Raw genomic sequence first — 18,567 nt, 5'->3', positions numbered from 1 at the left:
AATAACAAAGACCTTACGATTGATATGTAAAATAATTCAGTCAAAATACAAACCGGTGATAATTTATATTTGCTTAAAAGATCCTTATAACAACCATATAGAATTAACGACATGCTGACTTTTACAGTTTAAAGGAGGTTGTTGAAATCCCTGTAACAGCAGCTCACGTGTGAGAAGCCTGACTCGATTTAAAAACTTGGACACAGATTTGAAGTTATTATTTTCTCTATAATATTACGACTTATATATTTTGATAGCATTTCACACAAAAATTAATTAAAAATCTTATTTCGTTTAAAAGATATTGAAATTTCAAATTTTTCGGCGGGTTTGATTGACATATCGTTGCACTCTCACAAATTTAATTTTATTCTTAATCCTTAGGACAAGTGGCAATCTCGTTTTGTATAAATGAAAAATATTAATACTATAATCCAGAAAATTCAGAGTAGACACGTTCGAAAGCAAAACAAACACACAATATATTGTCAGTCCGTGCACTTGTGGTAAGCAGACTGTGACGATTGAACGCACCCTGCGAATTGTAAACATCAACAATAACAGAACTCGTGCCGTTTACAAAAACTGTGTACATAACACGAGTGTGCTCGATTTGCTAAACTCTGCACGCATCTCTTAGTTCGGAATGACGATACTTGTGAAGGTGTTTTGCTTTCTAACATTTCTACTCTGAATAAAATTATTTTTCTTGATAAAAGTTTTAATATTTCTCATTTAAACACATCAAAATTGCCACTTCCTAAGGATTAAGAATAAAGTTAAAATTTGTGAAAGTGCAAGGATGAGTCAATCAAACCCGCCAAAAAATTTAAAGTTTTAATAACTTTTAAACGAAATAAGATTTTTAATTAATTTTTGTGTGAAATGCTATCAAAATATATAATTCCTGATATTATACAGAAAAAATGAGAAAATATTATCTTCAAATCTGTGTCCAAGTACCTTTAAAATTGAACGTATTCAGAGCATGGTTTTGAGTAGCAAATAAGTGGGTTGACACAAAATCATTTGCAGGTGTTGTTAGAATATAACTACATAAATAGGAACGTCTCGTTTATCTTCTAATTTAGATGTTAGTTGGTCTTTGTCGTCTATAGCCAATAAACATCAACATTTGTGTCAGACACGATGCAAATATTGGACAACCCATAGTATTTAAGAATGAGTTTATTTCATACTTTAAATAAGAAAACTATGATATTTTATACAGACATATATAGCGTAGTTTTATGATAAATTTAAAATTCCATGCATTCGTATACCAAAATCATCTTTACAACAGAAGAAATACATTGTTTTTTGGTTCTTCTTTGTCTAGATTTGTGTTTTTCACCTTAACCAGCCACCGTTTTTACGTCCCGTCAGAATTGTACATTCTCTAATGCGTTGTTCCAGTTAGGCTGGATTGACCATTTCCTTTGACGTCTCATCAACATACGGATCGCTAGAGGGGCTTTCATTTTTGGAGGATTGAGTCCCAGAGGTAGAGCTTGATACCGAAATAAATCCCAATCTTCCGACTCTTCGCTTGAAAAAATCGAATGTATCCTTCCGAAATAAAATGTAGATCCAGGGATCAATAATTGAATTCAAAATGGAAAGACGAACAGAATTAAGTTCAAACTCTCCATTTCCCGAAATGGTTCCAACTGCATGGCCAAATATGTTAATCTGTTAAGAACATAAAAATAAGCAAATAAGTTTAATACATTTGGTTCAGAGATACTATTTATTGCTTGTACTCCCATAGTTGTTCAGCCTTTCAATTAATTATTAGCATTCTAAAATAATATAAAATGTCTATCATCAACAAAAGGATAATTCAATACTTACTAAAAGCGATGAAATGCATGAAGAAAACAAGACCACGATTAGGAAGAGGAAGACAATGATGTGGATATTCTTCTTCTTTGTTATGTTTTTCTTCTTCTTTTGGCTATCGTAACAGACTCGGACAATCACCACGGTGTTCAGTACGGCTGTAGTGGTGAGGATCAGAATGCCTGTCAGGGAATACAACATTGCCAGGATCCTACTCGATGTGGCGGCATCTGAAAAATCCATAAAACACCAAGAACCCGGGAAAAAATTCTTGCTTTTCTGACCGACCATCAAATGGAGGCTGGACATAAAGGCAGAGAAAATCCAAATTCCTGCCAGAGTTAAAACAGCCCTCCTGTTTTTGGTGGGGCAGTTATAAAAGTGAGGATACAGGATTGCAATAAAACGGTCAAAAGACATGGCACATACAATAAGAGCCGAGGCCAGGATAGTAAACATGAATACGAATGCCATGTAGTCACACAAACGCTGCGGATAGGTAAATTCGAAATAGGAGCCATATCGAACCATGATGATTGGGTAGGACAGTAGCACCCCGCCTCCATCTGTGATGGCAAGTCCACAAACGAAGTGGTAGAACGGTCGCCATTTGTGCGTTTTGGTAGAACAGCAGAGAATGACCAAGGCTAATACGTTTCCCGATATCCCAAAGACTAGTAATAGAGTCGCGGGGACCATCGAGGGCCATTCTTGTTCCTGTTTGGGTGTCGTCTGGTTGTAATTTATTATTGTTGATAATTCAGTCATCGCTGTTTCGTTACCTAGTTTTCTTACTTTTTGTGGACTGGATGGATCTTTATATACGTATACATTAAAACAATGCTTGATTTTTTCTTCCTGCTCTAATTCTTATTTTACTGCAACAGGAATTTTATATAATGAGATGATATTATACATAAACTAGTATTTCTTAACAAAGAAGAGCTTAAAAAATAAATATACACTAACCGGGATTTTCCACCACAAAAAAAAAGAAATATCGGAAACACATTCTCTGTGCAATGAATCAATTTCATCGAAACAAATATATTACACTTTGTTTAATGTATAAACAAAGCAAAGTAGAGAAGAATGAATGCATTCAATTTGTACGGGATTCATCACAACGAAGAATAAATACAGAAATCTCCTCATGTGATGACGCATTGATACCACAGAGTCTGACACATTTGTTTCATATTTAGATATTATACTAGAAAAAGAATAAGGTAATGGTAACCCAGTAACAAAGCCGGTCATGACAAGGGACACTTGATGGAAGTGACTTTTTATTGGAATTCTTATTGGAGAATAAAGATCTTAAAGCAATCATAGTCCGATCTTTTAATTAGTGACAAAACGTATTTTTTTTATAAATGCTGTCGAAGATTAAACAAGACATGGGACTAAATATGAAGAATGAGATATAAAAACTTTCTCAGAATGGATCATTATATAAAAGTGGTTTAAAAATGTATCAAGAAATCTGGTTCGAAAGTCGAAAAACAGTATGTGTACCATCTATCTTTTCGTTTTTCACTAAATCGGAGGGTTGTAAAAAAAAAAATTCAAAGACCACATAAACACAATGTTATAGTTCCACCAGATAGGAATTGTAGCAACATCATCTTTACTTTTAAGATTCTTGATTGCAACTGTATTTTAAAGGAACTTGGTTTAATTCAACGTTCAGAAATAAAAAACAGTATTCAAACTCAAAAAGTCCATTAAACAATACAAAATAGTAGCAGCGCAAACATGGATCTCAAAAACATCAGAGGTTGGATCAGGTACTATGGAGGAGTGAGTATCCCCTGCAGATCGATCACACCCGCCATGTGCTCTTTTTCATGATCGGGAAATGACGGAAAATCCGTCGTCAATTCAGTGTATAAATAATGGACTAACAATTAGTATGAAAAACCTTTACTCAATGATAAATTGTATTTGCTGACAAGGTCATTGTATCGACCATAGAACGTACAAAATGATGACTTTAAACGAGACTGCTGATATTCTTGTTTCACCAACTTGTTTTTCATTTTCATATATTGTTAATTGACATTACGTCGTCGACATATTTCAGTGTCGTATTGTAGGCCACAACGAGTGTTTTCTTCTTTTCACGTAAAAATATTTCGGACAAACTCTGCTTCATATGAATACAAATAACGGGGCACAATTTGAACCCATGGGAATTCCAATATATTGTTGGAAGATCGAACTGGTCTCCAAATTCCATATAGATATTGTCAATCCGTAATTCAAGCACCTTTTTAATATCAACATCAGAGTACTTGAATGTTCAATCCGATTTTTAAAAAAATAAAATAAGTTTGCAAATGATCGTAGACAAGGTAAGTAAATTTACGAGTTCCATTTTCATTGGAAAAAACAGCCATCAAGATATAAAAAGAGTCTGGACTTTAATTTATCGTGAGAAATGGTTGTATATAAAGTTGAAAAGTTCAAAGCTTTTAAGCTGCTGATTTTAGTAAAAGTTTGTGATTTCAAATTTTTCAAAATTTCTTTGGAATTTTTACATATTCACATGTGATTTACATAACTTCTCTAATTTTTTACTTGAACAACACTCCTGAAGTTTCTCCTTCACTACTGTTAAAATTTTAGAGAGGCGTAAAGAAGAAGCTTGGTAGAACATTTACTATATATAGTGCTAGAACCCGCTATGTATCTTTGTTTGCAAGGGTTTTTATGAAGTTTTGGAACCCAGTTTAGATCTGATAATTCAAACTCATGTTGGATGTAAGGAATATCAAAAATATTCAAAACTGACAGACGATATAGAGAGGGAGCTATGGGTATCAGTTGATAAACCATTGGTAGAATTAAATCCCAGTTCCTCCAAAATACTCTTTTGATAATGAGTCTTACAAACAAAGACAATTTTGTTTTCTGTTTTGACAGCAAGAACCAGTACATACTGACCGTGTAATTTAATTATTTTTTCACTTCTGAATTACTAAACACAGAAGGATAGATGGTTTTTATTTTTCTCCTAAATCACTTGATGCAAGATTTTAACATAGATCTGATACATTTAGTCCACTCTGTCTTCTTTTTCATGTTTGTTCCATCGCCTGGCGAAATCTTTCACAGAATTCATTGGGCCTATATTTTTATGAAATTATGACGCCAATTAAGAGATCGGGTTCCCAAAATTTTAGCCCATTTAAAATTAATAATTTAAGGTTCTCATTACTGAGTATTAAGTATATTTACGTCATCAGTAATAATGTGTCCAGAAGGACTTTAGCTATTGGGTGAAGAAGAACATAAACAGGAAGCAGGATTATGTTTCAGATAATCGGTATCTAGGCTCTGTAAAGTTTTTTTTAATAATTAAAATGTTTGGAAGCAATAGTCAATGCATATTTGTAGGAAATGAATCATATAGTCTTCAACTTGAAATATGGTGGAATACAAGACTGGGCCCTTTTGTGACTAAGAAAAAAAGAAATGTACAATTGATGTCAAATTTTAATTCTAAATTAAGTACTAAAAAATCTGCCCCGCCAGCATATTTTGATTATGGTAACAGACGACTAAATGTTCCCCAGACCAGACTTTGACATAATTGTGCATTGAATAGTGACCTGTATAGATGCAATTTAATTTCAAGCCCTTTTTGCTCATGTGGCAAGAAAGAAGATGAGTACCACTATTTTTTGTATGTCCAATGTATAACGAAGCCAGAAAGGAATTTTTTGATGAATTTTTACCATTTGATAAAATTCATATTTTAGATATAGATGTCTTATTATGGGGGGGGGGGGGGGGGTAGATTGAGTGCTGGGGAGAACGAACGTCTTTTCTGCCAAACAGTCTGGCAGATTCACTTGTTAGTATTACTGTTATTATATTTTATTGAAATATTTTATTTATTTCTACATGCATGTATATACAAAATTATATGTATGATTCTTTAAAATGCATTGTTTTGTAATTTTCGTAAATATTGAATACTTTGAATGTACATATTCAATTGTGACCTAATTGAATTGTTTTTTATATGTAGGGAGAGGGCGTCATAAGTTTCTAGAACTTCAGCCCAATCCTTTGTAATTAGAAATTACGATAAAATTTGTTCATACCAAACCAAACCAAACCAACTAAGAAAATTACTTTGTCGCCATATTGAAGTTTAAGGAAAGAACGGGTTGTTTAAGCCGCATTTTTGTCAATAAAACGGGGAGGATAAAAACCTAGATTTGCAATATCCATCACCACAGACCCCAGCCTGTATTCTGGATCAAGGAATAAAAAAAGAAATTTCTTGACACAAGTATACTATTTAAAAGTTTTAAAAGGACAGAGAAAAAGTTTGGTGCGAATGCGATGAAAACCTTACTGTTGATTTACATATGGTTTTTATTGTTACACTGTAGATTGGAAAGATTTCCGACAATACCGATATTGTCATTACATCCATATGGAAAAGCTGTTCGAAGTTTTCCAATCCAATATTCCTCTCGTTGTCTACGGAAAGATGTACTCAGTGATGGACCGTTTGTATGATGGTAACTTTTCTAGAATTCTAACATTGATTGAAAAAAAACTTAGAATAATCAATGAACATCATCTTATCTGTCATAAGCCTGCATTGTGATTTAAAATTGAGTCTGCTTTTGAGTATCGAAAAAATTGCGAGATTTTAACAAAATATGAAGGTTGTAGTGGGACCGTGATGAAAGTTAAATCTAAACTGTATGACAAACAAGATGTCTTCAGCTTTGTCATCATCAACGTTTTCTTATTTATGTAGTGACATTACTCTATCGCATACTAACGGTATATATATGTGTTCCAACTAACTCAGTACTCTGAATAAGTTATAAGCCATGGCAGGCTACTGAGATATTAGCTGATACATGGATTTCAACGATATTGTTTTAAGTAAGCATTCCGTGAAGCCAAGTATATGTTGGTAAACTTTTCCCGAGTACCATGAGATTTGGTGCCGAGCGAAGCGAGGGACCAAATCGAATGGCGAGGGAAAAGTTTAACAACATACTTAGTACATGCTTCACACGAGAAATTAAGCCCTTTGTGTCTCTGTCTATTTTATTACAAATCTTTGTGTGTTTCTTATTATTCAATCAAGATAAGGATAGTTTGACCCTGACTATTGCCATTTTGTACAGGCCCAGATGTAATAATTATACCCTCGAGGTAAAATCTACCTGTCAGGTGACGGTTTACAGTGAGTAGTTTTCAAACACAATACAGGTTCATTTCAATAGATAAATCTCTGTATGAAGATAGTCATGTCATTTTGATGGATTTAAGTCAGGGGCATTTTATTTTTGTGGACATTATTAAACATTTGTTTTTGGTGGTAAAATTGATAAATTTCTCCTGAAAGCAAAGAATTCCACAGAAAACGAAAAGCAGGAAAAGAAAGGTTTACGGTTGGATATACATGTACACTACTTGAGCAATATAGGATGGTTCCAACGTATTTGAATTTCTTAAAAAATATCATAATTAGACTTTTTGCTGTTTCCGAATCAGTCCATATCTGTTTAACTGTTTAATTGGAATTGAAGAAGAAATTGAATATAGTAAGTCAAATGTTATTGTTCTCTATATCACTTCTCAATGCGATAATTCTGATTTAACGAGGCCCGATCTAGTTGATCTGCGCATACGTTTTAACGCAGCGTCGACTCAGGCACGTCACAGTACCCTGGACTGCCGTCACAATTCAATACAATAACGTCACAATTAAAATGACGTCAAATTGCGCAAAAATATTTCGCGGATCTTGCTCTTGCTCTATAGACTGCTTGTTGAAAGCTGGCTCATTCTGGCTTTTTATTACTTTTAACGTAGGTCGCGGGTTTACAGGGCTTTTAAAAGTGTTCGAAAACATACCATGAAAATTACCAATATAATTTCTCTACCTTTGATTTCCATTCTCTGAAAATTTTATAAAATTCGTCTGCACCGTTTTTGTGTAATTGAATTCCAAAGATGTCATTGTTGTAGTTACATTTTCAACGGTATTCTATTGAATTATATAGGAAAAACGTCGTTTTTGGCTTGTTTTCCGGCAAGGTTTTGATTTAAAAAATATCATTAACTTTTAAATCGTGCAGACGAATTTGTTTATCCTTTGGTATTTAAAAATAGAATTGATTTGAAATAAATCTATGTAAAAAAATTAATATGTGTTCGGGTTCATTTTTTCGTAATTCAATTGTAGATAATTGCTTTGATATTGACAAATGTAGCATTTTTAAAAACAACGTCATAAAATATCGCGACGTCATGCTTGGCGTCGTGAATATCAATCCGGTATACAGAGCACCAAAAAAAAAAAAAAAAAAAAAAAAAAAATACGGATTTTAAGAAAAGGGAAATTCACGTATATCTGCTTTCAAGTGACCAGTATCATAATAATTCAATAAAATAACTATTAGACATATTTCCCTTTCAGCTTATTTCCTCTGATATTAGTGAAAATTCACGTAAAAGGCGTAAACCAACAATCAGTCCTTTAGTTTTTTTTTATATATATATTTTCTTTATGTGTTTATTTCTTACCGTTTCCGTTTTTTTTTTTAATTCATGCGCGGATTCTAGCCGGAATTTGTAAAATAAAAGTGACCTTGTATTCCCCTCTGGAATAGGCAGACTTCCCATTCCCGTTGAAATTGCAGATCTGTGATCTAAGTTTGTTTGAAAAGTCAAGGACTACTACCACCCCCAACCCCAATCCCGAAATATGTTTTTACGCTTTGTTTGGCGCAATCAACAAGCAGATTTTATTTTTTTCTTAGACTTTCAATTTATACATATAACATTAATTGTACTGAATGAATATGGAAAGCAACGCAGCAAATAAAATATGTACATGTAACTAAAAACAACGCATGCCGTTAGTTATACAGGCAATTGAGTATCGACCCCCCCCCCTTTCTGTTTTTTCTGGGGGGTTTCCTATTTTAGCTTTTTAATACCTATTGCATGTTATTAATAATGTAACCCTTTTATCTCTTTACGCTGTTTTTAAATACATGCTTTTCGTTTTCGACTGATACATAAGAAGAGACAGCTTGCAATTTGTTCTTATTCTCGACGTCTGCCTCACTTTATCTTCACTTGCATGATCACTATCTAATACGTAGATAATCATGGAATATGCAGACATTGATAAATTTGAAAAACCCTCTTCTTCCTTTTCAGATTTCCATTTATATAATTCTTTATGTGCCTCCGATTAGTAAATATTTCGATTAAATCAACATGCACATATAGGGTGGAGTTGAAATTTAAAAAAATGGAAAACGTTTATTCCCCCCCCCCCGCGTTAGGAAGTAAGAAATGGAAAGAAGGGAGGGGGTCATATCCTACGTGTCTGTGGTTATTTACAAGAGGTCAATGCCGCTCAAAAATGTATATATATTTCAGTAGTATTACCCCGGTAGTGCCTTAGCAGTTTTTAATTTGTGATCAACCTGTATATAGATTCGTCCGAGATTAGCACATACCGTTTCATAAATATTGAGTTCGACTTTCCATCGGTGAGCAAAGTTTTGACGCTGTTTACGGAGATAAATGAAAACAAAGACATGCATGCCATAAATGGTTGTGTAGATAAATTATCGTAGAAGACAATGGTAATAAACAGTTTGTTAGTGCATTTCCACTGAAAGTGTACACTAAAATCACAGGCACCTGACGTTACTTATTTTTCTTTAAATAAGAAAAAAAATACACATACCTAATAATAAACGTTTATTATTAGGTATGTGTATATTTTTTTTTATTAAAAGAAAAATAAGTAACGTCAGGTGCCTGTGACTAAAATGAGTGCTTTTCTGAGGAGGGGGTATCGAGTGTAATTCGGAGTTAGATAACCTGTTTTATAATTGTACACATTTAATACATGTATTTAATATTTATAAATTATACATGATACAAGGGTTAAAATTTATTTCGAAACAAGTACATGTGCTCTCAGAATATACCCGAGAAGATGCGATTAATAACACATAATGAAACGCTTTCTAACACTTTCAGTGTTGGTCATTGGAATCAAAATAAGCCTTCATTATTTTTTATAACTTCAGCATGTTCTATGAATTTTGTTACACTAAACTACCCATTTTTACAAAAGTTATAGCTAGATAATGCACTGAATTTTTCCCTTTCTCACCGTGACGTCATAATCAGATGTGCACAAGAAAGTCGCCCAAATCATATAAATTGCGTACCCAGTTTTAATGACGTCAGCAAAACCGCGACCTACATTAAATAAATAACAACTTTGAAACATAATTTATTTTGAGGTATCAATTTCTTGGAATGATAAAAAATTTTGATTCTTGGAAATAAATTTGTATGTATTATGCTAAGAAAAATTAGAATGAAATTTTGTTACATTGCCTTTATTGTAGTCAAATGGGGGCACTTTCAAGATATGGACCATTTTTCGTGTTTTTATACACAATTACATACTAAAACTCCTCAATAAACAAAGGAATTGACAAATTAAAAAAAATAAATGATGAAATGTTTTTATTTTCACATATATCATGCAATTCACATCCCTCTTTTAAAAAATGAAAAGAAAATCGGAGGTAGCCTTTATTGCAGTGAAAAGGGGGCATATCAAAACACAAAAATAGGACTTATTTTATCCAACTATAGCTAGTATTTTATAAGTTGCAATAGGTCAGCTTTACATAACATCAACAAACGATTGTAATACTGTATAAGTTTCTAAAAATTAAATCATTCTTACATTATGGCATAATTTTCTCTTTATGCTCAATAAAAATGGTGAGTATAAATACTTCAATGTTCGAGGAGAAAGACTAAAATCGTTTACTTTTGGTTACAGTTAGATTTTTTTTCTAACTCACAAATTGAAATAAAACAAGATAAAATTAATGAATCTGTTCCAAGAAATTGATACCTCAAAATAAATTATGTTTCAAAGTTGTTATTAATTTAAAAGTAATAAAAAGCCAGAATGAGCCAGCTTTCAACAAGCAGTCTATAGAGCAAGAGCAAGATCCGCGAAATATTTTAGCGCAATTTGACGTCATTTTAATTGTGACGTTATTGTATTCAATTGTGACGGCAGTCCAGGGTACTGTGACGTGCCTGAGTCGACGCTGCGTTAAAACGTATGCGCAGATCAACTAGATCGGGCCTCGTTAAAAGTATTCAACAACAGCAATGTTAGAACTTTCTATGATTTAGGTTGTTTTTTTTGATAGCCCAAAGTACATATATGGATAGTCAAATACTTGCCAATTTTTTTTTATTTCTCACTAAAAACGTTTTTGTTAAAAACTGCATATAAATAGCTTTATTAAGCTATTTTAAATAGCTTAATAAAGCTATATAGCTATATGGAAAAACCCAAATAATTACTAGACATTTCTTAAATTTCTCTTTTACATTTGATTTTAATTAAGTTTTCTCACGTTTTGATTTCGGCTAAAGTTGAATTATTCAAAGACAGGGGAAGAGAAAGAGATCTTTTTTCCTGCATGTACTAATTTATGTAACTATGTAGTTTTTTTTTTACTGTTCTAGCACATCAGGTCCAGTGGCGTAGCCAGGCCACTAATGATGTGGACGCAAGAGTAGGCAGGGGGTTTGGGGGCCTAATGTCCCCTATGGATCCGTGGTTAAACCCTGGTGAGGATCCACAGGTCGATCCCCCGACGGCTATTGAATTTAAATGAGCATATTCGACCCCCCTGATCGCAATTTTCTTAAACTTTTAAGTTTGCTATGCACCCATGTTTTCGAGGTCTGTTTTTTTTTGTAGGAAATATGGACAAACACTCTAAAATGAGAAAGGATATGCCCAATACATTGTATCGTTGTTTATGTAATATGAAGAGCCCACTTAAAACAATTTTAGAATTTTGAAGAGACAAAATTAATCGGTTGGAGTGGTACATGTATATGAGAATGTAATGCACTTAAATGTAAAGTATCATATTATCCTCTAAAACTGATTCTGTTAATTTCAGTTATTATTTATCATTTATTAAATTGTTTCTAAACATTTCTTTTATTTTTAAAATTATTTATTATTGCAAAATGATTTAAGAGCATAAAAATTTCGCCTGCCTCTCCCTCTCTCCTTTTTTCCCTAAAATGATGTGGGCGTACAAACGTACGCCTGGCTACGCGCCTGAGGTCCATAATTCATTGTCTGCTGACCTTGCCCCGTGTCCATGATTGTAACCTATCATTGGTAATGATTTGCTCAATAATTATGCACACAATGGCAGAGTCACCCAACCATGAAGCTTGGGCTTGGGGTGTACCAAGTGATTTGGTAGCAGCAAAAATCCTTTGTTCGAGGTGTGAAACATGTACTAATGGAGGTTAAAACAACCATGTTAACAAATATTATTTGTCATTGGCTCGTAGTTTGGCTGATGTGTTTTATACCGAGGTTTAGGCCTTGATTTTGTTGAACTAACTTGACTAACAAATATTCGGTCTAGCTTACCAACATCTGAGGACCATGGGAGGGAGTGACCGGTCTGACAGGCAATGCTCCTCCTAGATACATATTATATAAATGGTGCCTGTTTTGGAGGGTAACAGTTGAAATTGACACCCCAAGGAAAACCATTGTCAACCGACGCGTCAGCGGAGGTTGACAATGGTTTTCCGAGGGGTGTCAATTTCAACTGTTACCCTCCAAAACAGGCACCATTTATTTTATTATACTGAATGTCTTGTTGATTTAGGATGTCAATAAAAAAAAATCGTCGATCGTCTTTACGTTCACGTTTAGAAAGCTTTCAAACTCCCTGCTACTTCGAAAAAGATTTACTGACCTCTTTATTGTTTGTTTGATACCCTGAAAGTCCTTTATCATCTAAAGTTTCGTTATTTCTGCACTTGCAATCATGTTTCGTCTGTCGTTTGTTGTTTTCAAGTAAGCTACATCGGACGCAAGCTTTTATTGACGTTAGGTTTATTCCTGTTCTTTCAAACGCGCAACTAACGCTTGTAGAATTCTACGGTGAACCGTACGCGCATTACCGTTGTGTTACCCGTTGCCACGTGTGTTGCTAAGGCTGAGGGTAATAGAACGGACTGTTAACTGCGTCTAAACCAATCAGATTTTAGTATTTAACTTGAAAGTATAATAATACAAATTGTAGAATTTCTCCGATTTTGTGTTTAATTATTTATATAGCCAGATTTGTTTTGTTGCCAGATTTTGTTTAGAGCGTTCACAGTTTTTCACAAATAAAGTAAATACTCCTTTTTTATTGTGATATTTCTTCTGAAACAATCTCACTTGTACTTTGATAATGAAATTAAAAAAAATACAAGTGTTTTTGGAATTTGATGTTATTGTTTGTAATCTCCGAAACTTACATAAATACAATTACAATTGTCAAGAAACCGGTATAAACCAATAGGAAGTCGTAAATAGGGTCATCTTTTAACATAGCTTCCTGTATAAGGTGTTGCTCACGACAAGTTTTAATTAATCGATATTACAAAGCGGTGTTTTCCTAAGAAATATATTTATATACTCTGTACATATATTTAAAGAACGAACAGAAAATAAAAGAGAAAGAAAAAACCCAAGTAAGACAATAGAGGGAGAAATAGCTGCATTAAAGGATTTTTCCTTTTTTAAATTAATTTTTTTTTCATTGCATTTAACTTTCATTTCACTGATTGTGAAACACACATTATATCTATAAAGAACCTATGAAATTCAAACATGGGGATTGGAAGGAGAAAACTTTCAGAGTTTTAACCACTGAATGAAACACACTAATCGAATAAATTTTAGCTTCGCAAGTTCCATAAGATCAAATGGAAAATAGTGTACACTTGAACATTTTAAATGTTTTTTAAAATTAAAATGTAAAGGAGAAAGGCATCAAACTGGCCATTCTGTGAGAGAAGAACTTCTTTCTCTTACAGTAGGCCCTCGATTATTAGTTCTTTCTCTCACAGAATGGTTAGTTTGAGGCCTTTCACCTACTTAAAACATGATTCTCTTTGTCCTGAAAATAAAAAAAATGTGCAAAACAGGTAGCACACATACAAAAATTCATTGTTTACAGAATGGACAGTTACAGGTTAGCTTGGGGTGCACAGCGATTTTTGAATGGCCATTGTGTTTCCAGATGCAAATATCAAAAGGTCTTTGTCTAAAGAATGGACGGTTATGTGGATTTCGGGGTATGCTAGTTTTTATATAAGAATGCAACTCCTCATAATCAGTTTATATTTTGCTTTGTAAAAGCAAACATGTTTCCCTCCGATGGAGAGAATATCTGATAGAATCGAAATCGAATTGAAACCAAAAGATGCACACAACTAGTGATACTTTGACCTGGAAACAGAGAATAGTAAGCGTAAAAGAAAATATTATCCAAACTTTGATCCCCTTTAAAACTTCGACGACAAATACAGACATTTCCAATTCAAACCGGAAATGTTATTTAATTTGAATTCAGTTTTTGAGGATATATTAATTACAGCAGTGTAATGGTTAAATGCAAATTGTGTTCCGAGTGTTGGATAGCCATGAACAACACTTCGACCTGAAAATGTATATCAAATCAAATCTGGAAATGTTTCAATTTTAATTATTTTCTACCGAAATATTCACTGCAGCAGTGTAGTTTTCATAGTGCAAACTGTTTTCTGGATAATACATTTAATAAAAGCATACTTCAGGCTTAAAATGGACTCTTCTCGAGGGAATCATTTAAATTGTCATTTAAATTCAAGTTTCGTGAATTGAAATAATGTGCATTATTCATAGTTTTAAATGTGTTCTTTTTGTTATACACATGTACACATTAAATCGTATTTAATGTATTAATTTGTTTTTGTTTCCCTCTTGTGCACATGCCAAGGTTTACCTGTATCTCTCCATTCTGTTTGTTTTAACTGTCCATTCTTTTTGAAAAAAACTGTCCATTCTTAAAAAAGAATGGACAGTTTTCCAAAAAGAATGGACACTAACAGGTGACTCCGTATATTTATTATGACCTTCGTTCAAAGTCTCTATACAACAGAGGAGTTTAAATCAAGTGAAGGGGGGTAATGCTTTGATTGTTTTTTTTTCCAGATAAAGAGTTTCCTCATCCTAGCCGTCTCCCGTCGTCCTTCCACATTATTCATTATATTCCCTTTTTCACGACGTATCTATATTAAATAAGTACCATGATTCACTGAGGTCGGCTATTATAGCCTATAATAGATGATATAAATACAATTTCTATTTCATTTCAAGAGAGTCGCAGGTGAACCTTCCAACCTAAATCAAGAAAACTGTACAAAGGTAGGTGTTCTATTTGTATGCACCGTGTCATTAAATAGTAAATAACAAAATAGAATATACAAGTATATATAAACACACATATAGAATATAAAATGTAGTATGAACAATTTATGAAACAATACAAGCTATCAATAAACAAGGGTGACTCAAGGATACTAGTATAGACAGATCATTCCGCAAGTTTTATGGTCGATACTATGACCCTGTCAGCAAATGAAAGTCAAATTCTGACTGACATTTTTCAAACTAATTGTATGGTCATTATTTGCACTCTTGCGTTTTCTAGGTTTTCCCTTTTCCCCGATATGACTAAGGAGCACATGGCGCTATGAACGGTCGGCAGATGCGCTAACTTCTCCATAGCACCTGATTCCAGGTCCGTATTTATTCTGCTACTGATTTGTATTATTCAAATTGAAATTTGAGCTTGAATACTGTTCGTTATCTCCATATATTTAAAAAAAAAATGCAGTTTGATCCAGTGGTGATTGCTTTTTTTTGTTTTTTTAAATATGAATGTATTGGGTGAAAAAAAATTTTCATTAAAAGACATGCACGAAAAGCGACGTGCAAATTACCTTTATACAAACGTAAGGTACTCAATGCTCCAGGACATTAATTGCTCTGTTTTTCGTTATTGAAACGAATAAAATTGAATCATAAAGTTGATTGTTGACTGATATTTAGATACAAATTGTTAGGCAATGTGTTGACATCCGTAGAAAGAATATTATCCAATGTTGACATAAGTCAAAAGAGAGTTTTGACATAAAAGAAATACATCAAATGTTGACTTCCTTTATTAGATGAGTTTTTTCCCTAGCAGGCCAATATATCTCCATCAGCTCACCAGGGTCAACACTCGTGCATCTTGTAATTAGTATGGCACGCCGATTGGTTCAAAAGTATTTTCTGCACGACCTTAAACAAAAATTACACGAGTTAGTCAAAACTTACACAAAGCGCGGAAAATACACACAAAGTTATTGAAATTTACACAAACTATACAAAAACTACACAATCAACAAAATATTTACACGATATAACGAGAAAATTACACAAACGTAAAAACGAAAACTGCACAAGTGAGAATACAACATCAACATAATATACGACGCATCCTCATTGCGCACATTTCATAAATATTCATTAGAGAACGGATCAGTGTGGCTTGGAAGCTTGAAACGTTATAAAACAAGAGGATGAGTAATGTGTTAACAATAATTTATTAATCTTTTAAAAAAGATTCGGTCTTTCAGAATTACGCTAGACTCTCAAGAATATGCCTAACGTGTTATATACATGTAAAAATTGACAGGCACACAATATGCATATAAATTAACATCCCCGATTAAAATATAGATAACGTTAAAAGGGGGGTGCATATAAACTGTATACACTTGTATTATCTGTTGCGTGTTTAATTGTTAGATTTTTTTGTTTCATTCCTCTATATAGCAATATCTTTTGAAAGTTTAAAACAATGATATTATCATAGTAAAGGTAAATAAATAAAAACAGCGTGAGTTAATACAGGAGAGTTAACAACAAAACAAACTCTTCTCCTCCACCACCCACTGTGTGTACTTTGGTAATAATTAAGGATGTGGATGTGTGACCTTTTCACATCGAGAAATTCCTCCCTACTGGGATGGAATGAAAGACACGTGTACGCTAATCGATTTATAGTTATTTGACACTTCAATGATACATTTTGATTGGAGGTTATTAGCAATTTACAGAGATTTTGAAGCAATGTTGCTGTCATCTGGGTTGTGGAATTTGCCCAATGTGAAAAAGTAGTACATGTAGTCTTAAATGTTAAACAACGTGTGGTGATTACATAAATACATGTATCCATGAAAATGTTAAATGTAAAATTATACAGTGTTTTACTTATGTGAATTTCAACTTAATTTCTGTTTTTCTAGAGTACATTATTTTGAATAAGTAAAATGCATATTTATAAAGGAGTTAGACAATTTAAAAAATATATATAATTTGAAATTATAATATGCAGATACATATGTAGTATCTCTATTAAAAGGGGGGGGGGGTGCCAAATAATTAACAAGCCAAAAAAAAAAAAGGTAAAGCGTCCAATCTCGAAAATCCTATTTCGTTGAGGTAGTGAGGCACCTTCAATTCCAATCCAGCGACAAAACAGGGGGCTTTTCAGTGGACTTTTTACAATGGAAGTAGGTTATTTTTGCAAAAAAAAAAAACAACAAAAAAACAAAAACAACAACAACAACAAAATCCAGGGGGGGGGGGGATTCTATAGGCCTAATTGACGATTAATTTTGTTTCATAATAATATAATCATGTTCTTTTTTTTATAATGGCCATATACATGTATTTGGGTAAAAAAGGTAATCTTACAAGAAACTTAGCGTTTGGAAAATAATTTTAAAAATCATGAAGTCGAATTTGAAATGTAAACAGAATAAAGAACATGAATTATTTGCATTTTTTAAGAGTGATAAAACGCGTTCTATGACACTGCTGTATCCATTCTAATTTTTTTATTGCATCCTATTTGTAACATTGTATGGTATATAAATGTACTTAGTAAAGCACACTGTTTTAAAAGTAATAAAACACAAAAGAGCATGTACATAAAACACACAGGGTATATATATCCTCCTTTTTTCTGGTCCTTTTTATTAAATTGAAAACATTTATCATGTAATCGTCATTACGAATGAGAGTAACGCTCACAAGAAATGTCTTGTTTTTAATTGAGTAGTTTATAACTGAAAATATGAGATTGCATGGAAAAGAATTCATAACAAAGTAGACTTAAGATCTCCAACGAAACTGATATCCTGATATTTCATAAGTATGAATACATGTGTTATTAGAATAAAATATTTTTATGTTTGGCGTTAGATGCAGGCGCGGATCCAGATAAGGGGGGGAGGGTCCATCCCAGTCAAAAAATATCCAATCCCAGAAATTTCTTGACAAGAAAAGATTGAAAGAAAGGAAGAAAGGACGAAAAAAAACTCGCCAAAAATTTAAAAATCTATTTCGTAGGGGGAGGGGGGGGGGGAGAGAGAGAGAGAGAGAGTTGTGTTATGACTTCTATTGTCTCAGATCTTTCATTTTCCACATCCATCTCACACACATATTCGCGTTTCCCGGGGGGGGGGGGTGTCAGCGTTTTCCAAGAGGGTCTATGGTAACCCCCCCCATCCGACCCCCTCTAGATCCGCGCACGCATGAGATCTAAATACATGCTGTATACATCTAACGTAATCCCAACGTTCTTAAACTTAAAATAAATATTTATCCAGCCAAATGAATCGAATATAGGTATACATGTATATAATTTCATATTCCGAGTGGTAAAGAAAATAAAATAGGTACAAATGAAAAGTACCAAAATTGATTCT

The 18,567-nt window shown here is 33.3% G+C and overlaps 1 protein-coding gene across 1 annotated transcript; it reads right to left on the bottom strand.

Moving 5' to 3' along the window:
- Nucleotides 1-1,178: 1,178 nt before the first annotated feature.
- LOC134263667 (prostaglandin E2 receptor EP4 subtype-like) lies at nt 1,179-2,620 on the bottom strand. Its single transcript, XM_062746040.1, has 2 exons — nt 1,855-2,620; nt 1,179-1,692 (listed from the first exon to the last, which is right to left on the bottom strand). Exons 1-2 carry the CDS (start codon nt 2,608-2,610, stop codon nt 1,417-1,419), a joined length of 1,032 nt encoding a protein of 343 aa, XP_062602024.1. The 5' UTR covers nt 2,611-2,620; the 3' UTR covers nt 1,179-1,416.
- Nucleotides 2,621-18,567: the final 15,947 nt, after the last annotated feature.

Source organism: Saccostrea cucullata, unplaced genomic scaffold, assembly GCF_032062105.1.
Source record: "Saccostrea cucullata isolate Sc308-1 unplaced genomic scaffold, CSIRO_AGI_Scuc_v1 ctg11189, whole genome shotgun sequence".
NCBI lineage: Eukaryota > Metazoa > Mollusca > Bivalvia > Ostreida > Ostreidae > Saccostrea > Saccostrea cuccullata.
This window is presented reverse-complemented; position numbering and strand designations above follow the sequence as displayed.

Bases quoted from the DNA above. Each gene is read 5' to 3' on its own strand.
- LOC134263667 (XM_062746040.1), bottom strand. From the start codon at position 2,610: ATGACTGAATTATCAACAATAATAAATTACAACCAGACGACACCCAAA. The intron at 1,693-1,854 runs GTAAGTATTGAA...TGTTCTTAACAG, and splicing joins CATGCATTTCATCGCTTTTA to ATTAACATATTTGGCCATGC.